The sequence below is a fragment of the Oncorhynchus mykiss genome, chromosome 8 (genome assembly GCF_013265735.2).
Source record: "Oncorhynchus mykiss isolate Arlee chromosome 8, USDA_OmykA_1.1, whole genome shotgun sequence".
NCBI lineage: Eukaryota > Metazoa > Chordata > Actinopteri > Salmoniformes > Salmonidae > Oncorhynchus > Oncorhynchus mykiss.
Window position 1 is genome coordinate 90,321,480 of NC_048572.1, and position 26,954 is coordinate 90,348,433.

The 26,954-nt window shown below is 43.4% G+C and overlaps 1 protein-coding gene across 1 annotated transcript in view; it reads right to left on the bottom strand.

Moving 5' to 3' along the window:
- The window catches only part of LOC110531063 (protein Niban 1), a 63,138-nt gene that overhangs the window by 20,413 nt on the left and 15,771 nt on the right, over positions 1-26,954 (bottom strand). Inside the window, exons 2-6 of the mRNA XM_036986768.1 lie at positions 18,976-19,106; positions 12,265-12,393; positions 11,929-12,043; positions 11,368-11,535; positions 7,478-7,593 (exon numbers count right to left, since the gene is read on the bottom strand). Coding sequence (XP_036842663.1) covers positions 7,478-7,593; positions 11,368-11,535; positions 11,929-12,043; positions 12,265-12,393; positions 18,976-19,106 — 659 coding nt within the window. The remainder of the gene's footprint in view (positions 1-7,477; positions 7,594-11,367; positions 11,536-11,928; positions 12,044-12,264; positions 12,394-18,975; positions 19,107-26,954) is intronic.

A 26,954-nucleotide genomic window follows, 5' to 3' on the forward strand; every position in this document is an offset into this window, starting at 1 on the left:
ACAGCTTACAGACGGTAGGCAATTAAGGTCACAGTTGTGAAAACGTAGGACACTAAAGAGGCCTTTCTACTGACTCTGAAAAACACCAAAAGAAAGATGCCCAGGGTCCCTGCTCATCTGCGTGAATGTGCCTTAGGCATGCTGCAAGGAGGCATGAGGACTACAGATGTGGCCAGGGCAATAAATTGCAATGTCCGTACTGTGAGACGCTTAAGACAGTGCTACAGGGAGACAGGACGGACAGCTGATCATCCTCGCAGTGGTAGACCACATGTAACAACACCTGCACAGTATCGGTACATCTGAACATCACACCTGCGGGACAGGTACAGGATGGCAACAACAACTGCCCGAGTTACACCAGGAATGCACAATCCCTCCATCAATGTTCAGACTGTCCACAATACACTGAGAGAGGCTGGACTGAGGGCTTGTTGGCCTGTTGTAAGGCAGATCCTCACCAGACATCACCGGCAACAACGTCGGGCACAAACCCACCGTCGCTGGACCAGACAGGACTGGCAAAAAGTGCTCTTCACTAACGAGTCACGGTTTTGTCTCACCAGGGGTGATGGTCGGATTCGCATTTATCATCGAAGGAATGAGCGTTACACCGAGGCCTGTACTCTGGAGCGGGATCGATTTGGAGGTAGAGGGTCCGTCATGGTCTGGGACGGTGTGTCACAGCATCATCGGACTGAGCTTGTTGTCATTGCAGGCAATCTCAACGCTGTGCGTTACAGGGAAGACATCCTCCTCCATCATGTGGTACCCTTCCTGCAGGCTCATCCTGACATGACCCTCCAGCATGACAATGCCACCAGACATACTGCTCCTTCTGTGTGTGATTTCCTGCAAGACAGGAATGTCAGTGTTCTGCCATGGCCAGCGAAGAGCCCGGATCTCAATCCCATTGAGCACGTTTGGGACCTGTTGGATCGGAGGGTGAGGACTGGGGCCATTCCCCCCCGAAATGTCTGGGAACTTGCAGGTGCCTTGGTGGAAGAGTGGGGTAACATCTCACAGCAAGAACTGACACATCTGGTGCAGTCCATTAGGAGGAGATGCACTGCAGTACTTAATGCAGCTGGTGGCCACCTGTTACTTTTGATTTTGACCCCCCTTTGTTCAGGGACACATTATTCCATTTATGTTAGTCACATGTCTGTGGAACTTGTTCAGTTTATGTCTCAGTTGTTGAATCTTGTTATGTTTATACAAATATTTACACATGTTAAGTTTGCTGAAAATAAACGCAGTTGACAGTGAGAGGACGGTTCTTTTTTTGCTGCATTTAGATACTTTGTAACACATTTTAGTGCTTATGAAGGCTTTATGAAGGCTTTATGAAGGCTTTATGAAGGCTTTATGAAGCTGAACGTCATATAAAGCGTAACCGAAATAAGACATTCTCCTCCTTTCTACTGTAGGTATGTAATTACCTTTTTGCAAAACCACACCCATCATGATCATATTTCCCATCATGCTCTATTGCAGTTAGTTTGTTTGAATTGTTTGTTTTAGTATCTGTGTTTTTGCACATACATTTTTTTATTTAAATGCTAATTAATTACTTAAAAATCACAGTGTGATTTTCGAGATTTTTGTTTTTGATTCCGTCTCTCACAGAGAGTACCTATGATACCTATGTACCTATGATACAAATTACAGACCTCTACATGCTTTGTAAGTAGGAAAACCTGCAAATTCGACAGTGTATCAAATACTTGTTCTCCCCACTGTATATTGATTGATTAATTGATAAATGAATTTATTTTATGCTATACAAAGATAAGTAACATACATATTTCTAAACTAATCTGTTAGTTGGATTTATTGAACCTGTTATTGAAGTAGTTGTTCCAGTTTATATGGTTTAGAGAGCGTGATTGACTAACCTTAACCCTGGCAGCCATTCTCAATGCAGACTGTGGGAATCCACTCTGGCTGGATTCCAATAGGAAAACAACGTCACTTAGCAAGCCTGCATAAATAATGTGACTTGATGATGGTTTTACGCCTGACCGGCATATGCTTGTACGCTGGTGACCAGTTTATGTTTGTCACCAGTGTCCAAAACAAAAACACAACGAACACCACCAAAAACATAATGAAGGCTGGTCACCACCAAAAACATAACAAAGTCTGGTCACCACCAAAAATACAGTGAAGGCTGGTCACCACGTTAAATACAGTGAAGGCTGGTCACCACCAAAAACCCAGTGAAGGCTGGTCACCACCAAAAATACAGTGAAGGCTGGTCACCACGTTAAATACAGTGAAGACTGGTCACCACTAAAAATACAGTGAAGACTGGTCACCACTAAAAACATAACGAAGGCTGGTCACCACTAAAAACATAACAAAGGCTGGTCACCACTAAAAACATAACGAAGGCTGGTCACCACTAAAAACATAATGAAGGCTGGTCACCACTAAAAATACAGTGAAGACTGGTCACCACTAAAAATACAGTGAAGACTGGTCACCACTAAAAATACAGTGAAGACTGGTCACCACTAAAAACATAACGAAGGCTGGTCACCACTAAAAACATAACAAAGGCTGGTCACCACTAAAAACATAACGAAGGCTGGTCACCACTAAAAACATAACAAAGGCTGGTCACCACTAAAAACATAACGAAGGCTGGTCACCACTAAAAACATAACGAAGGCTGGTCACCACTAAAAACATAACGAAGGCTGGTCACCACTAAAAATACAGTGAAGACTGGTCACCACTAAAAACATAACGAAGGCTGGTCACCACTAAAAACATAACGAAGGCTGGTCACCACTAAAAACATAACGAAGGCTGGTCACCACTAAAAACATAACGAAGGCTGGTCACCACTAAAATCATAACGAAGACTGGTCACCACTAAAAACCTAACGAAGGCTGGTCACCACTAAAAACATAACGAAGGCTGGTCACCACTAAAAACATAACGAAGGCTGGTCACCACTAAAAACATAACGAAGGCTGGTCACCACTAAAAATACAGTGAAGACTGGTCACCACTAAAAACATAACGAAGACTGGTCACCACTAAAAACCTAACGAAGGCTGGTCACCACTAAAAACATAACGAAGGCTGGTCACCACTAAAAACATAACGAAGGCTGGTCACCACTAAAAACATAACGAAGGCTGGTCACCACTAAAAACATAACGAAGGCTGGTCACCACTAAAAACATAACGAAGGCTGGTCACCACTAAAAACATAACGAAGACTGGTCACCACTAAAAACCTAACGAAGACTGGTCACCACTAAAAACATAACGAAGACTGGTCACCACTAAAAACATAACGAAGGCTGGTCACCACTAAAAATACAGTGAAGACTGGTCACCACTAAAAACCTAACGAAGGCTGGTCACCACTAAAAACATAACGAAGACTGGTCACCACTAAAAACATAACGAAGGCTGGTCACCACTAAAAACCTAACGAAGGCTGGTCACCACTAAAAACACGTGTAACGTAACGTAACGTAACGTACTTAACGTAACGTAACGTACTTAAGTAAAAGTACTTTGGGGTATATGTAGTTACTAATTATATTTTCGACAAATGTTACTTTTTCTTCATTTACATTCCTAAAGAAATTAATGTATGTTTTACTCCATACATTTTCCCTGGCACCCAAAAGTACTCGTTACGTTTTGAATGCTGAGCAGGACAGGAAAATGGTCCAATTCACACACTTATGAAGAGAACATCCCTGGTCATCCCTACTGCCTCTGATCTGGTGGACTCACTAAACAGAGAACATCCCTGGTCATCCCTACTGCCTCTGATCTGGAGGACTCACTAAACAGAGAACATCCCTGGTCATCCCTACTGCCTCTGATCTGTCTGACTCACTAAACATTGAACATCCCTGGTCATCCCTACTGCCTCTGATCTGGTGGACTCACTAAACAGAGAACATCCCTGGTAATTCGTACTGCCTCTGATCTGGTGGACTCACTAAACAGAGAACATCCCTGGTCATCCCTACTGCCTCTGATCTGGTGGACCCACTAAACAGAGAACATCCCTGGTCATCCCTACTGGCTCTGATCTGGAGGACTCACTAAACAGAGAACATCCCTGGTCATCCCTACTGCCTCTGATCTTGTGGACTCACTAAACAGAGAACATCCCTGGTCAGTCCTACTGTCTCTGATCTTGTGGACTCACTAAATACAAATGCTTAATTTGTGGGCCTCCCGAAAGTGGCGCGGCGGTTTAAGGCACCGCATCACAGTGCTAGAGGTGTCACAACAAACCCGGGTTCGATCCCGGGCTGTTTCCCAACCGACCGTGATTGGGAGTACCATAGGGCGGCGGGTGTTAAGAAGCATGGTTTGGCGGGTCATGTTTCGGAGGACGCATGCCTCAACCTTAGCCTCAACCGAGCCCTTTGGGGAGTTGCAGCGATGGGACAAGATCAAAATTGGGTAGAAAAAGGAGGTAAACTACAACAACAAAAAATCGTGGCATTTGGATTGTTTAATATAAAGAATGTGAAATGATTTATAGTTGTACTTTTACTTTTGATAACTAAGTATATTTTAACAATTACATTTACTTTCGATACTTACTTTTTTTTTAAACCAAATTCTTTTTTTGACTTTTACTCAAGTAGTATTTTACTGGGTGACTTTTACTCAAGTAGTATTTTACTGGGGGACTTTTACTCAAGTAGTATTTTACTGGGTGACTTTTACTTTTACTTGAGTCATTTTCTATTAAGGTATCATTACTTTTACTCAAGTATAAAAATGTAGTACTTTTTCCACCACTGGCAAAAACACAACAAAGGCTGGTCACCATCCTATGCTAGTTTATGCTGTTTTTTTTCAGCAGGGAAGTCAATGGTATCACCTGTCAATGATTTATGATTGAAATGGTTTCGCTCTCCAGATCCGTCTAACCTTGTCAGATATCCAGACACAATGCATCCCTGAGTACCACCGGAGGCGCTCAGGAAGATCAGATCACAATGCTTCTTTTAATTGTCTACACATGTCTAAAAATGTGGGCACAATCACAATGTGGACAAGAACAGGACAAAGGACGCATGTTAGAACCAGGTATAAATGGGGCTTTAGAGTCCGAGTCAGAGTTTCCTCTCGTGGCTCTCTTGGTTGGCATCGGCAGCTTCGTGAGTCAGGCTCTGTGTGTGTGATGAGATGACAACAGCCCACTTAACAGAAGCAGCACACACTCACACAAACTGTCTCCCTCTGTCTCGGATTTTCCCCTGGAAACAAGTCGGTGTGTGCGTTTGTGTTTAAGTGTGCATGAGTGTGTTTCGGAGTGTGTTTCGGAGTGTGTTTCGGAGTGTGTTTCGGAGTGTGTTTCAGAGTGTGTTTCAGAGTGTGTTTCAGAGTGTGTTTCGGAGTGTGTTTCAGAGTGTGTTTCAGAGTGTGTTTCGGAGTGTGTTTCAGAGTGTGTTTCGGAGTGTGTTTCGGAGTGTGTTTCGGAGTGTGTTTCGGAGTGTGTTTCGGAGTGTGTTTCGGAGTGTGTTTCAGAGTGTGTTTCAGAGTGTGTTTCAGAGTGTGTTTCAGAGTGTGTTTCGAACATGGGTGTGTTTCAGAGTGTGTTTCAGAGTGTGTTTCAGAGTGTGTTTCGGAGTGTGTTTCGAACATGGGTGTGTTTCAGAGTGTGTTTCAGAGTGTGTTTCGAACATGGGTGTGTTTCAGAGTGTGTTTCAGAGTGTGTTTCGAACATGGGTGTGTTTCAGAGTGTGTTTCGAACATGGGTGTGTTTCAGAGTGTGTTTCAGAGTGTGTTTCGAACATGGGTGTGTTTCAGAGTGTGTTTCGAACATGGGTGTGTTTCAGAGTGTGTTTCAGAGTGTGTTTCGAACATGGGTGTGTTTCAGAGTGTGTTTCGAACATGGGTGTGTTTCAGAGTGTGTTTCAGAGTGTGTTTCGAACATGGGTGTGTTTCAGAGTGTGTTTCGAACATGGGTGTGTTTCAGAGTGTGTTTCAGAGTGTGTTTCGAACATGGGTGTGTTTCAGAGTGTGTTTCGAACATGGGTGTGTTTCAGAGTGTGTTTCAGAGTGTGTTTCGAACATGGGTGTGTTTCAGAGTGTGTTTCGAACATGGGTGTGTTTCAGAGTGTGTTTCAGAGTGTGTTTCGAACATGGGTGTGTTTCAGAGTGTGTTTCGAACATGGGTGTGTTTCAGAGTGTGTTTCAGAGTGTGTTTCGAACATGGGTGTGTTTCAGAGTGTGTTTCGAACATGGGTGTGTTTCAGAGTGTGTTTCAGAGTGTGTTTCGAACATGGGTGTGTTTCAGAGTGTGTTTCGAACATGGGTGTGTTTCAGAGTGTGTTTCGAACATGGGTGTGTTTCAGAGTGTGTTTCGAACATGGGTGTGTTTCAGAGTGTGTTTCGAACATGGGTGTGTTTCAGAGTGTGTTTCGAAACATGGGTGTGTTTCAGAGTGTGTTTCGAACATCGGTGTGTTTCAGAGTGTGTTTCGAACATCGGTGTGTTTCAGAGTGTGTTTCAGAGTGTGTTTCGGAGTGTGTTTCGAACATGGGTGTGTTTCAGAGTGTGTTTCGAAACATGGGTGTGTTTCAGAGTGTGTTTCGAAACATGGGTGTGTTTCAGAGTGTGTTTCGAACATCGGTGTGTTTCAGAGTGTGTTTCGAACATGGGTGTGTTTCAGAGTGTGTTTCGAAACATGGGTGTGTTTCAGTGTGTTTCGACCATGGGTGTGTTTCAGAGTGTTTCGACCATGGGTGTGTTTCAGTGTGTTTCGAACATGGGTGTGTTTCAGTGTGTTTCGAAACATGGGTGTGTTTCAGAGTGTTTCGAAACATGGGTGTGTTTCAGAGTGTTTCGACCATGGGTGTGTTTCAGTGTGTTTCGAACATGGGTGTGTTTCAGAGTGTTTCGAACATGGGTGTGTTTCAGAGTGTTTCGAACATGGGTTTGTTTCAGTGTGTTTCGAACATGGGTGTGTTTCAGTGTGTTTCGAACATGGGTGTGTTTCAGAGTGTTTCGAACATGGGTTTGTTTCAGTGTGTTTCGAACATGGGTGTGTTTCAGTGTGTTTCGAAACATGGGTGTGTTTCAGAGTGTTTCGAAACATGGGTGTGTTTCAGTGTGTTTCGAACATGGGTGTGTTTCAGTGTGTTTCGAAACATGGGTGTGTTTCAGAGTGTTTCGAACATGGGTTTGTTTCAGTGTGTTTCGAACATGGGTGTGTTTCAGTGTGTTTCGAAACATGGGTGTGTTTCAGAGTGTTTCGAAACATGGGTGTGTTTCAGTGTGTTTCGAACATGGGTGTGTTTCAGAGTGTGTTTCACAACATGGGTGTGTTTCAGAGTGTGTTTCGAAACATGGGTGTGTTTCAGAGTGTGTTTCAGTGTGTTTCGAAACATTGGTGTGTTTCAGTGTGTTTCAGAGTGAGTTGTGGGCTAGATGCTAAGTGTTGAACAGTGTGTGTATGTGCGGTTTGGGCATCACCTGCTCCTCACAGCCCACCAGCATGTCCCAGGACTCATAGTGTCCTTTCTCCTGACGGTAGAAATGTATGGCCTTGAGGAACGCCTGACACTCACAGGAAGACCTCCTCAGAGAATCTGGAGTGAGGGAGGGAGGGAGGGAGGGAGGGAGGGAGGGAGAGAGAGAGAGAGAGAGAGAGAGAGAGAGAGAGAGAGAGAGAGAGAGAGAGAGAGAGAGAGAGAGAGAGAGAGAGAGAGAGAGAGAGAGAGAGAGAGAGAGAGAGAGAGAGAGAGAGAGAGAGAGAGAGAGAGAGAGAGAGAGAGAGAGAGAGAGAGAGAGAGAGAGAGAGAGAGAATGTGGAAGTGAGCAGTGTAATATTTCTCTATGGGATAACTGGTCTGTCTTAAATACTGAAAGAATTGAGTAATGCATCTGAGACAAATGCAAGATATTTTAAGCACTTCCCTTTTTGTCACTGTGAAATGTAAATGTGAAACTGGAGAAAAATAAAATAGTGTCAGAGAGAGAGAAGAAAAGAGAGCATGAGCTCGGAATGGGATGTTTGTGTTCTATTTCTGCGCTACATAGTCACTGCATCCTCTGGACATCTATTTTATAAAGTTGCTATTGACTAGTTGGTATTGAGGCAGAGCTAAAAGAGATGCTGCGCTGTTGACGGTTGCTGCTTTGGTTGGTGCTCTGCAGAAGTTGCTAAACGCTAGCCTAACCACTAACTGACAGGCTGGCTCTAGGTTTCTCCCTCACAGGAAGCTAATGTGTGCTGAGGAGTATTATTAGGTTGTTACCAAGACAACCGAAGAATAACAATAGTACAACACTGCAGGCTAGCAGGTTGATCATGAACTGGTTTAGAGAGGTTTAGTATAGAGGTTTAGTATAGAGGTATAGTATAGAGGTTTAGTATAGAGGTTTAGTATAGAGGTTTAGTATAGAGGTTTAATATGGAGGTTTAGTATTGAGGTTTAATATGGAGGTTTAATATGGAGGTTTAGTATAGAGGTTTAATATAGAGGTTTAATATAGAGCTTTAATATATAGGTTTAATATAGAGGTTTAGTATAGAGGTTTAATATGGAGGTTTAGTATACAGGTTTAATATGGAGGTTTAGTATTGAGATTTAATATGGAGGTTTAATATGGAGGTTTAGTATAGAGGTTTAATATAGAGGTTTAATATCTAGGTTTAGTATAGAGGTTTAATATAGAGGTTTAATATGGAGATTTAGTATAGAGTTTTAATATGGAGGTTTAATATCTAGGTTTAGTATAGAGGCTTAATATATAGGTTTAGTATAGAGGTTTAATATGGAGGTTTAGTATAGAGGTTTAATATGGAGGTTTAGTATAGAGGTTTAATATGGAGGTTTAGTATAGAGGTTTAGTATAGAGATTTAAAATATAGGTTTAATATGGAGGTTTAGTATAGAGGTTTAATATAGAGGTTTAGTATAGAGGTTTAGTATAGAGGTTTAATATGGAGGTTTAGTATAGAGGTTTAATATGGAGGTTTAGTATAGAGGTTTAATATGGAGGTTTAATATCTAGGTTTAGTATAGAGGTTTAATATGGAGGTTTAGTATAGAGGTTTAATATGGAGGTTTAGTATGGAGGTTTAATATAGAGGTTTAGTATAGAGGTTTAATATAGAGGTTTAATATGGAGGTTTAATATAGAGGTTTAATATGGAGGTTTAATATGGAGGTTTAGTATAGAGGTTTAGTATAGAGGTTCAATATAGAGGTTTAATATGGAGGTTTAGTATGGATGTTTAATATAGAGGTTTAGTATAGAGGTTTAATATAGAGGTTTAATATCAAGGTTTAATATAGAGGTTTAGTATAGAGGTTTAATATGGAGGTTTAATATGGAGGTTTAGTATAGAGGTTTAATATGGAGGTTTAATATGGAGGTTTAGTATAGAGGTTTAGTATAGAGGTTTAATATGGAGGTTTAATATGGAGGTTTAGTATAGAGGTTTAATATGGAGGTTTAGTATGAACATTCTTGTTAAAATATGAAATTAAAAAGGCACTCGGACTGCTTTATCTCTTAACTGATAATTAAATGTTGACTACCGACACAATTAAATTACTTTCTGAAAAAAGCAGTGGGCAAAGGATATTTTGTTTTTGCCAACATTACACATTGTCTCAAGGGTTAGGGTCAGGGGTCAGAACCCCAGGTGTAGAGTTAGGGTCAGGGGTCAGAACCCCAGGTGTAGAGTTAGGGTCAGGGGTCAGAACCCCAGGTGTAGAGTTAGGGTCAGGGGTCAGAACCCCAGGTGTAGAGTTAGGGTCAGGGGTCAGAACCCCAGGTGTAGAGTTAGGGTCAGGGGTCAGAACCCCAGATGTAGAGTTAGGGTCAGGGGTCAGAACCCCAGGTGTAGAGTTAGGGTTAGGGTCAGGGGTCAGAACCCCAGGAGTAGAGTTAGGGTTGGGGTCAGGGGTCAGAACCCCAGGTGTAGAGTTAGGGTCAGGGGTCAGAACCCCAGGTGTAGAGTTAGGGTCAGGGGTCAGAACCCCAGGTGTAGAGTTAGGGTCAGGGGTCAGAACCCCAGGTGTAGAGTTAGGGTCAGGGGTCAGAACCCCAGGTGTAGAGTTAGGGTTAGGGTCAGGGGTCAGAACCCCAGGAGTATGTTAGGGTTGGGGTCAGGGGTCAGAACCCCAGGTGTAGAGTTAGGGTTAGGGGTCAGGGGTCAGAACCCTAGGTGTAGAGTTAGGGTTAGGGGTCAGAGTCAGAACCCCAGGTGTAGAGTTAGGGTTAGGGGTCAGAGTAAGAACCCCAGGTGTAGAGTTAGGGTTAGGGTCAGGGGTCAGAACCCCAAGTGTAGAGTTAGGGTTAGGGGTCAGAGTCAGAACCCCAGGTGTAGAGTTAGGGTTAGGGTCAGGGGTCAGAGTCAGAACCCCAGGTGTAGAGTTAGGGTTAGGGTCAGGGGTCAGAACCCCAGGTGTAGAGTTAGGGTCAGTGGTCAGAACCCCAGGTGTAGAGTTAGGGTTAGGGGTCAGAGTCAGAACCCCAGGTGTAGGTTTAGGGTTAGGGTCAGGGGTCAGAACCCCAGGTGTAGAGTTAAGGTTAGGGTTAGGGATCAGAACCCCAGGTGTAGAGTTAGGGTTAGGGGTCAGAGTCAGAACCCCAGGTGTAGAGTTAGGGTTAGGGTCAGGGGTCAGAACCCCAGGTGTAGAGTTAGGGTTAGGGGTCAGAGTCAGAACCCCAGGTGTAGAGTTAGGGTTAGGGTCAGAACCCCAGGTGTAGAGTTAGGGTCAGGGGTCAGAACCCCAGGTGTAGAGTTAGGGTTAGGGTCAGAACCCCAGGTGTAGAGTTAGGGTTAGGGATCAGAACCCCAGGTGTAGAGTTAGGGATAGGGGTCAGATCCCCATGTGTAGGGTTAGGGTTAGGTTCAGTGGTCAGAGTCAGAACCCCAGGTGTAGGGTTAGGGTCAGGGGTCAGAGTCAGAACCCCAGGTGTAGGTTTAGGGTTAGGGTCAGGGGTCAGAACCCCAGGTGTAGAGTTAGGGTTAGGGGTCAGAGTCAGAACCCCAGGTGTAGAGTTAGGGTTAGGGGTCAGAACCCCAGGTGTAGGGTTAGGGTTAGGGTCAGGGGTCAGAGTCAGAACCCCAGGTGTAGGGTTAGGGTCAGAGTCAGAAGCCAAGGTGTAGGGTTAGGGTTAGTGTTAGGGTTAGGGGTCAGAGTCATAAGCCCAGGTGTAGGGTTAGGGTCAGAGTCAGAAGCCCAGGTGTAGGGTTAGGGTCAGAGTCATAAGCCCAGGTGTAGGGTTAGGGTCAGAGTCAGAAGCCCAGGTGTAGGGTTAGGGTCAGAGTCAGAAGCCCAGGTGTAGGGTTAGGGTTAGTGTTAGGGTTAAGGGTCAGAGTCAGAACCCCAGGTGTAGCGTACCGTGGTTCTGGTGCCTGATGCAGCCCGTGAGGATGGAGAGGAAGGTCGCTCGTCGGTCCTCCTGGGGGAAGCTAAAGTACACGTCACGTCTGTAGGGCAGTCTGAGGTAGACAGGGAACTGACCGGAAGGTACCACTACCATGGGGGGAGATGTCTCCTCCTTCAAACCTATAGTACAACACACAGACACAGGATTAGGGGTCAGGGGTCAGGGCAGTCTGAGGTAGACAGGGAACTGACCAGAAGGTACCACTACCATGGGGGGAGATGTCTCCTCCTTCAAACCTATAGTACAACACACAGACACAGGATTAGGGGTCAGGGGTCAGGGCAGTCTGAGGTAGACAGGGAACTGACCAGAAGGTACCACTACCATGGGGGGAGATGTCTCCTCCTTCAAACCTATAGTACAACACACAGACATGCATAAACATACAATTAACTGATTGATTGAAAGGCTGAATTTTCCCCTGTCTCCCAGTCTCCGTGTTGCCAGTTCAACAGTTGCCTCTGTGTTTCAAGACTGTGATGTATCTCTTTAGGGGTTGACCAGACACTCACATTTAGGGTCAGGGAAGGCCTTGTCCACCAGCGCTGTGTACTTCTCCTCTGATGTCAGAACTACGCCCCCTGTTGGCAGGAGTCTCTGTCTGGCCGGAACACCTTTACTGAAGCTCTGTGGAGGGGCAAATACAACAACCAATTTACCAAACATCAGAGTAATGTGACTGACTATGTGTTAGCCCGCTGAGCTAAAGCCAAGGCATTACCTTAGAAAGCTAACACAACTATGTAGGTCTCAGGTGAGGTAATCCATCACCCAGCCTGGGGTTTATTCTCCGTTACATAGGGTAAGTCATGTAAGGTCGGTTGTATGTTGGTATGGTGTTGGTTTACCTCCTGGTTGTCATGACACTCCAGGCTGTGATTGGCTCTCATCACAACAAACCTCTCCTTCCACTTTCCGGTGTCGTCATAGTGCAGAACACTGTCCTGATACAAAACTTCCTCTGGCCTAAGGGGCTCCTACAGGACAGATGCAGAAGGAGTGGCGAGTGAGGAGTGAGGAGTGAGTAGTGTGTGTGTGTGTGTGTGTGTGTGTGTGTGTGTGTGTGTGTGTGTGTGTGTGTGTGTGTGTGTGTGTGTGTGTGTGTGTGTGTGTGTGTGTGTGTGTGTGTGTGTGTGTGTGTGTGTGTGTGTGTGTGTGTGTGTGTGTGTGTGTGTGTGTGTGATAAAACAATACAAAATATATTCATATGTCACCAAATAATTGATAAATAAACTGTTTTGCAATGAAGGTCTGTGCAGTGTCTGGGCACTGTCTGAGCACTGTCTGGGCACTGTCTGAGCACTGTCTGGGCACTGTCTGAGCACTGTCTGAGCACTGTCTGAGCACTGTCTGAGCACTGTCTGGGCACTGTCTGAGCACTGTCTGAGCACTGTCTGGGCACTGTCTGAGCACTGTCTGGGCACTGTCTGGGCACTGTCTGGGCACTGTCTGAGCACTGTCTGAGCACTGTCTGGGCACTGTCTGAGCACTGTCTGAGCACTGTCTGGGCACTGTCTGAGCACTGTCTGAGCACTGTCTGGGCACTGTCTGAGCACTGTCTGAGCACTGTCTGAGCACTGTCTGAGCACTGTCTGGGCACTGTCTGAGCACTGTCTGGGCACTGTCTGGGCACTGTCTGGGCACTGTCTGAGCACTGTCTGAGCACTGTCTGGGCACTGTCTGAGCACTGTCTGAGCACTGTCTGGGCACTGTCTGAGCACTGTCTGGGCACTGTCTGAGCACTGTCTGGGCACTGTCTGAGCACTGTCTGAGCACTGTCTGAGCACTGTCTGGGCACTGTCTGGGCACTGTCTTAGCATTGTCTGGGCACTGTCTGGGCACTGTCTGGGCTAGCACCATGGTATAGCCGGAGGACAGCTCGCTTTCATTTTCCTCTGGCTACATTGACTTCGTCTTCCTCCAACCAATCACAGCTTTTGCAGTATGAACTGACATGTTGTCCATACAATCTTAGAATTAGGATCAGATAACGAACCGAGTGAGTTGTATTGTGATTGTGCCACAGAGCATCATGGGGGTTCTATGTGTTGAGAGGCTTGGTGACATTGTTGGATAGAGGTTATGAGTGAAGAGTGATAGTTGAGATTTTTGGAATATTATAGAATTTAAATTATTATTTTTTAATTACAGGAGACGGAGGAGGTATATTATAAATTGTTTTCTTGGTTTTAGAATTACATTTTTGTGTCCAGTTAGTGCAATTTATTTCAAATTTGCCTTGCTAACTTCAGTAGCTAGCTAGCTACCAGCACGAGTGTGCAGTTTTCTCCTCCAGAATGGTTTATTTTTTATTTAACCTTTATTTAAGGGCAGAGAAAGCTTGTTGGACACAAAGAAAGCTCTGTTGTAGAGCATTTAACACAAAATCCAGGGAGCGGCCAGCTGAGTATAAGACTGTATCATCTGCATATAAATGGATGAGAGAGCTTCCTACTGCCTGAGCTATGTTGTTGATGTAAATTGAGAAGAGCGTGGGGCCTAGGATCGAGCCTTGGGGTACACCCTTAGTGACAGGCAGTGGCTGAGAGAGCAGATTTTCTGACTTTATACACTGCACTCTTTGAGAGAGGTAGTTAGCAAACCAGGCCAAAGAGCCCTCAGAGACACCAATACTCCTTAGCCGGCCCACAAGAATGGAATGGTCTACTGTATCAAAAGCTGTGGCCAAGTCAATAAAATAGCAGCACAACATTTCTTATAATCAGGGTCAATGGTGACATCATTGAGGACCGTTAAGGTTGCAGTGACACATCCATAACCTGAGCGGAAACCAGAAGTTTTTTCCAACACTTTTTATAAACAGGGCAAAATAGAAATAGACCTATAACAGTTAGGATCAGCTTGATCTCCCCCTTTAAATAAAGGATGAACTGTGGCTGCCTTCCAAGCAATAGGAACCTCCCCAGAAAGGAGAGACAGGTCAAAAAGGTCAGAGATAGGCGTGGCGATGTAGGGGCAGCAACCTTAAAGAAGAAAGGGTTTAAACCCCTAGTCATTGGCGACTCCATTACCCGCAGTATTAGACTTAAAATGAATCATCCAGCGATCATTCATTGTTTACCAGGTGGCAAGGCTACCGACGTTAATGCTAATCTGAAGATGGTGCTGGCTAAAGCTAAAACTGGCGAGTGTAGAGAGTATAGGGATTTTGTTATCCACATCGGCACCAACGATGTTAGGATGAAACAGTCAGAGGTTACCAAGCGCAACATAGCTGCAGCGTGTAAATCAGCTAGAAAGATGTGTCGGCATCGAGTAATTGTCTCTTGCCCCCTCCCAGTTAGGGGGAGTGATGAGCTCTACAGCAGAGTCTCACAACTCAATTGCTGGTTGAAAACTGTTTTCTGCCCCTCCCAAAATATAGAATTGTAGATAATTGGTTCTCTTTCTGGGACTCACCCACAAACAGGACCAAGCCTGGCCTGTTGAGGAGTGACGGACACCATCCTAGCTGGAGGGGTGCTCTCATCTTATCTACCAACATAGACAGGGCTCTAACTCCCCTAGCTCCACAATGAAATAGGGTGCAGGCCAGGCAGCAGGCTGTTAGCCAGCTTCTAGTCATGAAATCTATGCAGCCTACTCAATCACATTTTATATCTACTGTTTACAGGCCTCCTGGGCCGTATACAGAGTTCCTCACTGAGTTCCCTGACTTCCTGTCGGACCTTGTAGTCATGGCAGATAATATTCAAATTTTTGGTGACTTTAATATTCACATGGAAAAGTCCACAGACCCACTCCAAAAGGCTTTCGCAGCCATCATCGACTCAGTGGGTTTTGTCCAACATGTCTCTGGACCTACTTACTGCCACAGTCATACTCTGGACCTAGTTTTGTCCCGTGGAATAAATGTTGTGGATCTTAATGTTTTTTTGTCATAATTATGGACTATCGAAACACCATTTTATTATGTTTGCATTCGCAACAAATAATCTGCTCAGACCCCAACCAAGGATCATCAAAAGCCATGCTATAAATTCTCGGACAACCCAAAGATTCCTAGATGCCCTTCCAGACTCCCTCCGCCTACCCAAGGACGTCAGAGTACAAAAAAAAAGCTATGCTTGTCGTCACTTCTAGGTTAGACTACTACAATGCTCTACTTTCCGGCTACCCGGATAAAGCACTAAATAAACTTCAGTTAGTGCTAAACACGGCTGCTAGAACCTTGACTAGAACCAAAACATTTGATCATATTACTCCAGTGCTAGCCTCTCTACACTGGCTTCCTGTTAAGGCTAGGGCTGATTTACTGCTAACCTACAAAGCATTACATGGGCTTGCTCCTACCTATCTTTCCGATTTGGTCCTGCCGTACATACCTGCCGTACATACCTACACGTACGCTACGGTCACAAGACGCAGGGCTTTCTCCTATAGAGCTCCATTTTTATGGAATGGTCTGCCTATCCATGTGAGAGACGCATACTTGGTCTCGATGTTTAAGTCTATATTGAAGACTCATCTCTTCAGAAGGTCCTATGATTGAGTGTAGTCTGGCCCAGGAGTGTGAAGGTGAACGGAAAGGCACTGGAGCAACGAACAGCCCTTGCTGTCTCTGCCTGGCCAGTTCCCCTCTCTCCACTGGGATTCTCTGCCTCAACCTTATTACAGGGGCTGAGTCACTGGCTTACTGGTGCTCTTCCATGCCGTACCTAGGAGGGGTGCGTCACTTGAGTGGGTTGGTTTTGTGCCGTGGGGGAGATCTTTATGGGCTATACTCCCCCTTGTCTCAGGATGGTAAGTTTGTGGTTGAAGATATCCCTCTAGTGGTGTGGGAGCTGTGCTTTGGCAAAGTGGGTGCGAAGTGGGTGCGTTTATATCCTGCCTGTTTGACCCTCTCCTGTTTGACCCTGTCCTGTCCGGGTATCATCAGATGGGGCCACAGTGTCACCTGACCCCTCCTGTCTCAGCCTCCAGTATTTATGCTGCAATAGTTTATGTGTCGGGGGGCTAGGGTCAGTCTGTTATATCTGGAGTATTTATCCTGTCTTATCCAGTGTTCTGTGTGAATTGAAGTATGCTCTCTCTAATTCTCTCTTCTTTCTTTCTTTCTTTCTTTCTTTCTTTCTTTCTTTCTTTCTTTCTTTCTTTCTTTCTTTCTTTCTTTCTCTCTCTCGGAGGACCTGAGCCCTAGGACCATGCCTCAGGACTACCTGGCCAGATGACTCCTTGCTGTCCCCAGTCCACCTGGCCGTGCTGCTGCTCCAGTTTCAACCGTTCTGCCTGCGGCTATGGAACCCTGACCTGTTCACCGGACGTGCTACCTGTCCCAGACCTGCTGTTTTCAACTCTCTAGAGACAGCAGGAGCAGTAGAGATACTCTGAATGATCGGCTATAAAAAGCCAACTGAAATTTACTCCGGGGGTGCTGACTTGCTGCACCCTCGACAACCACTGTGATTATTATTATTTGACCATGCTGGTCATCTATGATCATTTGAACATCTTGGCTGTGTTCTGTTATAATCTCCACCTGGCACAGCCAGAAGAGGACTGGCCACCCCTCAGAGCCTGGTTCCTTTCTAGGTTTCTTCCTAGTTTATTTTCTTTCTAGGGAGTTTTTCCTAGCCACCGTGCTTCTACACCTACATTGCTTGCAGTTTGGGGTCTTAGGCTGGGTTTCTGTACAGCACTTTATTTCTATGGTATAGTGGACGCTTGCGTCCCACTTGGGAAAAAAACAGGGAAAATGCAGCGCGGCAAATTCAAATAATTATATAAAATCAAACATTCATTAAATCACACATATATGAACTCAATTAAAGCTACACATGTTGTGAATCCAGCCAACATGTCAGATTTTTAAAAGCTTTTTGGCGAAAGCATTAAGAAGCTATTATCTGATGATAGCACAATGTCAATAAAGAGGGTAGCATATTTCAAACCTGCAGGCGCTACACAAAGCTGAAATAAAATATAAAACATGCATTACCTTTGACAAGCTTCTTTTGTTGGCACTCCAATATGTCCCATAAACATCACAATTGGTCCTTTTGTTCGATTAATTCCGTCCATGTATACCCAAAATGTCAATTTATAAAGCCCGTTTGATCCAGAAAAAAACAGCTTACAAAAACACAACGTCACTACAAAACATTTCAAAAGTTGCCTATAAACTTTGCCAAAATATTTCAAACTTTTGTAATACAAATTTGGGTATTTTTAATTAAACGTTAATAGTCGATCAAATTGTAGACGGGGCTATCTGTATTCAATACAGCAAGTAAAGAAACCATGCTCCTTTTCACATCTTGCGCAACTCTCAATAGTGTAACGTTGTTCCAGGATGTGCTTCTTCTTCGTTGCACAAATGAATAACCTCAACCAAATTCCAAAGATTAGTGACATCCAGTGGAAGTGGTAGGAACTGAAAAATGGTTCCAATCAAATATCCCTTGGCAAAGACAACTGAGGGAGCAGTCAGAGGCAAAAAGAAAAAAAAATCTGAACAGTTAGTCCTCGGGTTTTTGCCTGCTACATAAGTTCTGTTATACTCACAGACATGATTCAAACAGTTTTAGAAACTTCAGAGTGTTTTCTATCCACATCTACTAATAATATGCATATATTATATTCCTGGCATGAGTAGCAGGAAGTTGAAATCGGGCACGCTATTTATCCAAAAGTGAAAATGCTGCCCCCTATACCTTAAAAGGTTAATGTAAGAAGGGCTTTATACAGTTGAAGTCGGATGTTTACATACACATTAGCCAAATACATTTCATCTAAGTAAAAGTTCCCTGTCTTAGGTCAGTTAGGATCACCACTTTATTTTAAGAATGTAAAATGTCAGAATAATAGTAGAGGAATTATTATCAGCTTTTATTTATTTCATCACATTCCCAGTGGGTCAGAAGTTTACATACACTCAATTAGTATTTGGTAGCATTGCCTTTAAATTGTTTAACTTGGGTCAAACGTGTTGGGTAGCATTCCACAAGCTTCCCACAATAAGTTGGGTGAATTTTGTTCCATTCCTCCTGACAGAGCTGGTGTAACTGAGTCAGGTTTGTAGGCCTCCTTGCTCACACATGCTTTTTTAGTTCTGCCCACACATTTTCTATGGGATTGAGGCCAGGGCTTTGTGATGGCCACTCCAATACCTTGACTTTGTTGTCCGTAAGCCATATTGCCATAACATTGGAAGTATGCTTGGGGTCAATATCCATTTGGAAGACCCATTTGCGACCAAGCTTTAACTTCCTGACTGATGTCTTGAGATGTTGCTTCAATATATCCATACAATTTTCCTCCTCATGATGCCATCTATTTTGTGAAGTGCACCAGTCCCTCCTGCAGCAAAGCACCACCACAACATGATGCTGCCACCCCCGTGCTTCACGGTTGGGATGGTGCTCTTCGGCTTGCAAACCTCCCCTTTTTCCTCCAAACATAACGGTGGTCATGATGGTCAAACAGTTCTATTATCGTTCTGTCACGAACGTCGTAGTGAGGAGACCAAAGTGAATACATCCTCATATCACACCCTGACCAAACAAAATATAAAAACAAACAACGCAAATATGTCCTACCCTCTGTTTAAGGAGCTGAGTGTGTGTCTCTTTGTGTTGCTCCACCTCCTCCTGCAGCTGAGAGAAGAAGGCCACAAAGTACTGCTGCCTGTAGTGGGGACTGAAGTTCTTCAGCTCGGACTCCGCACGACCTGCACACACACACACACACACACACACACACACACACACACACACACACACACACACACACACACACACACACACACACACACACACACACACACTGGTCAGAACCAGATCTGTGTCATTGAAGACATTAAAGGTCAGTAGCTCACAACAAGACAATGCCATTCAGCGGTGAACCATCTTTCTCACATCCTCCAAGTAAACCACATCACAGAGCGACAGGTAACGGACAAAATGAAGGAAACACCAACATCAATGGGGGGCGTTGGGCCACCACCAATCAGAACAGGTTCAATGGAGGGCGTTGGGCCTCCACCAATCAGAACAGGTTCAATGGGGGGAGTTGGGCCACCACCAATCAGAACAGGTTCAATCGGGGGCGTTGGGCCACCACCAATCAGAACAGGTTCAATGGGGGGCGTTGGTATAGACCAGGTATAGATTCTACAAGTGTCTGGAACTCGATTGCAGGAATGCGACACCATTCTATAGATTCTACAAGTGTCTGGGACTCGATTGGAGGAATGCGACACCATTCTATAGAATCTACAAGTGTCTGGAACTCAATTGGAGGGATGCGACAACATTCTATAGATTCTACAGGTGTCTGGAACTCGATTGGAGGAATGCGACACCATTCTATAGATTCTACAAGTGTCTGGAACTCGATTGGAGGAATGCGACACCATTCTATAGAATCTACAAGTGTCTGAAACTCGATTGGAGGAATGCGACACCATTCTTCCATGAGAAATTCCATCAGTTGGTGTTTTTTTGGTGGAAACCGCCGTCTCAGGCGTCGCTCCAGAATCTCCCGTTAGTTTTTAACTGGGTTGAGATATTGGTGACTGAGACGGCCAGGGTTTATGGGATGTTAATTGCTAAATTAACTCAGGAACCTCACCTGTGTGGAAGCACCTGATTTCAATATTCTTTGTATCCCTCATTTACCTCAGTGTTGCCATTATCTTGTCAGTTAACCGTATGTCAATTCACATCTTATTTCAACATCCCAACCACAATACAACATAATCTCACTTCAACATCCCAACCACAATACAACATAATCTCTAATTTTGGAATATAGTGTAATGTTTACAGTTCACTTTTGTTATTATCTAGTTCACTTGCTTGGGCAATGTTAACATATGTTTTCCATGCCAATGAAGAGAGAGAGAGAGAGAGAGAGGCTTCATGTGATGTATTATAATGTGATCTAGCTTCCGTTTGGTTCTTAAAAGGTTTCTGTTTCAAGACGTAATGAATACACCCCAGCGGTGTGATATATTGTGTTATATATTGTGTTATATATTGTGTTATATATTGTGTTATATATTGTGTGATATATTGTGTTATATATTGTGTTATATATTGTGTTATATATTGTGTTATATATTGTGTTATATATTGTGTGATATATTGTGTGATATATTGTGTTATATATTGTGTTATATATTGTGTTATATATTGTGTGATATATTGTGTTATATATTGTGTGATATATTGTGTTATATATTGTGTTATATATTGTGTTATATATTGTGTTATATATTGTGTTATATATTGTGTTATATATTGTGTGATATATTGTGTGATATATTGTGTTATATATTGTGTTATATATTGTGTTATATATTGTGTTATATATTGTGTTATATATTGTGTGATATATTGTGTTATATATTGTGTTATATATTGTGTTATATATTGTGTTATATATTGTGTGATATATTGTGTTATATATTGTGTTATATATTGTGTTATATATTGTGTGATATATTGTGTTATATATTGTGTTATATATTGTGTGATATATTGTGTTATATATTGTGTTATATATTGTGTTATATATTGTGTGATATATTGTGTTATATATTGTGTTATATATTGTGTTATATATTGTGTGATATATTGTGTTATATATTGTGTTATATATTGTGTTATATATTGTGTTATATATTGCATAAATGATAGAAATACAGTATATTGCCCATTATGTTGTTGAGAAATAGCTCTGTTAATTGTATTATTCTCCTGTCTGTGTGTGGAAATACATCTGTTGATCCTTCTATCTGAATAGTTATTGACACACATCAGTCAGGGTACTATAGAGTAGGTTCTCTCTATCCACACGCTAGTCATAACATTATCATATTATCTCTTTTGGGTACTATAGAGTTGGTTATCTCTATCCACATGCTAGTCATAACATTATCATATTATCTCTTTTGGGTACTGTAGAGTAGGTTCTCTCTATCCACACACTAGTCATAACATTATCATATTATCTCTTTTGGGTACTATAGAGTTGGTTATCTCTATCCACATGCTAGTCATAACATTATCACATTATCTCTTTTGGGTACTATAGAGTAGGTTCTCTCTATCCACACGCTAGTCATAACATTATCATATTATCTCTTTTGGGTACTAGAGAGTAGGTTCTCTCTATCCACACGCTAGTCATAACATTATCATATTATCTCTTTTGGGTACTGTAGAGTAGGTTCTCTCTATCCACACGCTAGTCATAACATTATCATATTATCTCTTTTGGGTACTATAGAGTAGGTTCTCTCTATCCACACACTAGTCATAACATTATCATATTATCTCTTTTGGGTACTATAGAGTAGGTTATCTCTATCCACACGCTAGTCATAACATTATCATATTATCTCTTTTGGGTACTATAGAGTAGGTTCTCTCTATCCACACACTAGTCATAACATTATCATATTATCTCTTTTGGGTACTATAGAGTAGGTTCTCTCTATCCACACGCTAGTCATAACATTATCATATTATCTCTTTTGGGTACTAGAGAGTAGGTTCTCTCTATCCACACGCTAGTCATAACATTATCATATTATCTCTTTTGGGTACTGTAGAGTAGGTTCTCTCTATCCACACGCTAGTCATAACATTATCATATTATCTCTTTTGGGTACTATAGAGTAGGTTCTCTCTATCCACACACTAGTCATAACATTATCATATTATCTCTTTTGGGTACTATAGAGTAGGTTATCTCTATCCACACGCTAGTCATAACATTATCATATTATCTCTTTTGGGTACTAGAGAGTAGGTTCTCTCTATCCACACGCTAGTCATAACATTATCATATTATCTCTTTTGGGTACTGTAGAGTAGGTTATCTCTATCCACACGCTAGTCATAACATTATCATATTATCTCTTTTGGGTACTGTAGAGTAGGTTCTCTCTATCCACACACTAGTCATAACATTATCATATTATCTCTTTTGGGTACTATAGAGTAGGTTATCTCTATCCACACGCTAGTCATAACATTATCATATTATCTCTTTTGGGTACTATAGAGTAGGTTCTCTCTATCCACACACTAGTCATAACATTATCTGTCTATGTAGTTTTTACATACAGTACACTCCATGACATAAAATATGTGGACACCTGCTCCTCGAACATCTCATTAATATGGACTTGGTTCCCCCCTTGCTGCTATAACAGCCTCCACTCTTCTAGGAAGGCTTTCTACTAGATGTTGGAACATTGCTGCTATAACAGCCTCCACTCTTCTGGGAAGGCTTTCCACTAGATGTTGGAACATTGCTGCAGGGATTTGCTTCCATTCAGCCACAAGCATTAATGAGGTCGGGCAGGGCCTCCCGGGTGGTGCAGTGGTTAAGGGCGCTGTACTGCAGCGCCAGCTGTGCCATCAGAGTCCCTGGGTTCGTGCCCAGGCTCTGTCGTAACCGGCCGCGACCGGGAGGTCCGTGGGGCGACGCACAATTGGCCTAGCGTCGTCCGGGTTAGGGAGGGTTTGGTTGGTAGGGATGTCCTTGTCTCATCACGCACCAGCGACTCCTGTGGCGGGCCGGGCGCAGTGCGCGCTAGCCAAGGTTGCCAGGTGCACGGTGTAGCCTCCGACACATTGGTGCGGCTGGCTTCCGGGTTGGATGCGCGCTGTGTTAAGAAGCAGTGCGGCTGGTTGGGTTGTGTATCTCTCCCGAGCCCGTATGGGAGTTGTAGCGATGAGACAAGATAGTAGCTACTACAACAATTGGATACCACGAAATTGGGGAGAAAAAGGGGTACATTTTTTTTTTTTAAATGAGGTCGGGCACTGATGTTGGGCGATTGGGTCTGTCTCGCAGTCGGTGTTCCAATTAATCCCAAAGGTGTTCGATGGGGTTGAGGTCAGGCCTTTCTGCAGGCCAGTCAAGATCTTCCACACTGATCTCAACAAACCATTTCTGTATGGACCTCGTTTTGTGAACGGGGGTATTGTCATGCTGAAACAGGAAAGGGCTTCCCTGAACAGTTGCCACAAAGTTGGAAGTACAGAATCTTCTAGAATGTCATTGTATGCTGCAGCGTTAAGATTTCCCTTTACTAGAACTAAGGAGCGCGAACCATGAAAAACAGCCCCAGACCATTATTCCTCACCCACCAAACTTTATAGTTGGCACTATTCATCACTCCTGTATTCTACCCTCCTGTATTCTACCCTCCTGTATTCTGTCCTACTATATACTACCATCCTGTATTCTACCCACTTTATACTACCCTCCTGTATTCTGTCCTACTATATACGACCCTCCTGTATTCTGTCCTACTATATACTACCCTCCTGTATTCTGTCCTACTATATACTACCCTCCTGTATTCTGTCCTACTAGATACTACCCTCCTGTATTCTGTCCTACTATATACTACCCTCCTGTATTCTGTCCTACTATATACTACCCTCTTGTATTCTACCCACCTGTTTTCTACCCTCCTGTATTCTATCTTTCTGTATTCTGTCCTACTATATACTACCCTCCTGTATTCTGTCCTACTATATACTACCCTCTTGTATTCTGTCCACCTGTTTTCTACCCTCCTGTATTCTACCCTCCTGTATTCTGTCTTCCTGTATTCTATCTTCCTGTATTCTATCTTCCTGTATTCGTTCTTCCTGTATTCTATCTTCCTGTATTCTGTCCTACTATATACCACCCTCCTGTATTCTGTCCTACTATATACTACCCTCCTGTATTCTGTCCTACTAGATACTACCCTCCTGTATTCTGTCCTACTATATACTCCCCTCCTGTATTCTGTCTTCCTGTATTCTGTCCTACTATATACTACACTCCTGTATTCTGTCCTACTATATACTACCCTCCTGTATTCTGTCCACCTATATACTACCCTCCTGTATTCTGTCCACCTGTATTCTACCGTCCTGTATTCTACCTTCCTGTATTCTGTCCTACTCTATACTACCCTCCTGTATTATGTCCTACTATATACTACCCTCCTGTATTCTGTCCTACTAGATACTACCCTCCTGTATTCTGTCTTACTATATACTACCCTCCTGTATTCTGTCCTACTGTATTCTGTCCACCTGTATTCTACCCTCCTGTATTCTATCTTCCTGTATTCTGTCTTACTATATACGACCCTCCTGCATTCTACCCTCATCTATTCTACTCTCCTGTATTTTAACATCCTGTATTCCACCCTCCTGTATTCTACCCTCTTTTATTCTACCCTCCTGTATTCTACCCTCCTGCAATCTATCTACCCCTCATCTTTTCTCCATCTCCTGAATTCCACCCTCCTGTATTCCACCCTCCTGTATTTTATCTTACTGTATTAGGTCCTCCTGAATTCTACCCCTCCTGATTTCTACCCTCATGTATTATACCACTCATCTATTCTACCCTCCTGCATTCTACCCCTCATCTATTCTACCCTCCTGTATTCTACACTCCTGAATTCTACCCTCCTGAATTCTACCCTCCTGAATTCTACCCTCCTGTATTCTACCCCTCATCTATTCTACCCTCCTGTATTCCACCCTCCTGCATTCTACCCCTCATCTATTCTACACTCCTGTATTCTATCCTCCTGCATTCTACCCCTCATCTATTCTACGCTCCTGTATTCTACTCTCCTGCATTCTACCCTCCTGAATTCTACCCTCCTGTATTCTACCCCTCATCTATTCTACCCTCCTGTATTCCAGCCTCCTGCATTCTACCCCTCATCTATTCTACCCTCCTACATTCTACCCTCCTGAAATCTACCCTCCTGAATTCTACCATCCTGTATTCAATCCTCCTGTATTCTACCCTCATGTATTCTACCCCTCATCTATTCTACACTCCTGTATTCTACCCTCCTGCATTCTACCCCTCATCTACACTACCCTCCTGTATTCTACCCTCCTGCATTCTACCCTCCTGAATTCTACCCTCCTGTATTCTACCCCTCATCTATTCTACCCTCCTGTATTCTACCCTCCTGCATTCTACCCCTCATCTATACTACCCTCCTGTATTCCACCCTCCTGCATTCTACCCCTCATCTATTCTACCCTCCTACACTCTACCCTACTGCATTCTACCCTCCTGAATTCTACCCTCCTGTGTTCAATCCTCCTGTATTCTACCCTCCTGTATTCTACCCTCCTGAATTATTCCTTCCTGTATTCAATCCTCCTGTATTATACCCTTCTGCATTCTACCCCTCATATATCCTACCCTCCCATATTCTACCCCTCATCTATTCTACCCTCCTGAATTCTACCCTCCTGAATTCTACCCTCCTGTTTTCAATTCTCCTGCATTCTACCCTCATCTATGTTACCCTTCTGTATCCTGCACTCCTCTAACTATGTCCCTCCATGCAGACGTTATCTCCATCAGAACATCCTGTCATTATGTCCCATGGAAACACTCAGTGCAATTTGACCCAATTCAACGTATTAGCAGCTTTTTAAGGGCTTAGATATAGAGCAGGCAGATATGAAGTGGGAGTCTCTCTCTCCTAGTCTTATTAAGGTAGATATAGAGCAGGCAGATATGAAGTGGGAGTCTCTCTCTCCTAGTCTTATTAAGGTAGATATAGAGCAGGCAGATATGAAGTGGGAGTCTCTCTTTCCTAGTCTTATTAAGGTAGATATAGAGCAGGCAGATATGAAGTGGGAGTCTCTCTCTCCTAGTCTTATTAAGGTAGATATAGAGCAGGCAGATATGAAGTGGGAGTCTCTCTTTCCTAGTCCTATTAAGGCAGATATGAAGTGGGAGTCTCTCTCTCTCCTAGTCTTATTAAGGTAGATATAGAGCAGGCAGATATGAAGTGGGAGTCTCTCTTTCCTAGTCTTATTCAGGCAGATATGAAGTGGGAGTCTCTCTCTCTCCTAGTCTTATTAAGGTAGATATAGAGCAGGCAGATATGAAGTGGGAGTCTCTCTCTCCTAGTCTTATTAAGGTAGATATAGAGCAGGCAGATATGAAGTGGGAGTCTCTCTTTCCTAGTCTTATTAAGGTAGATATAGAGCAGGCAGATATGAAGTGGGAGTCTCTCTCTCCTAGTCTTATTAAGGTAGATATAGAGCAGGCAGATATGAAGTGGGAGTCTCTCTTTCCTAGTCCTATTAAGGCAGATATGAAGTGGGAGTCTCTCTCCTAGTCTTATTAAGGTAGATATAGAGCAGGCAGATATGAAGTGGGAGTCTCTCTCTCCTAGTCTTATTAAGGTAGATATAGAGCAGGCAGATATGAAGTGGGAGTCTCTCTCTCCTAGTCTTATTAAGGTAGATATAGAGCAGGTAGATATGAAGTGGGAGTCTCTCTCTCCTAGTCTTATTAAGGTAGATATAGAGCAGGCAGATATGAAGTGGGAGTCTCTCTCTCCTAGTCTTATTAAGGTAGATATAGAGCAGGTAGATATGAAGTGGGAGTCTCTCTCTCCTAGTCTTATTAAGGTAGATATAGAGCAGGCAGATATGAAGTGGGAGTCTCTCTCTCCTAGTCTTATTAAGGTAGATATAGAGCAGGTAGATATGAAGTGGGAGTCTCTCTC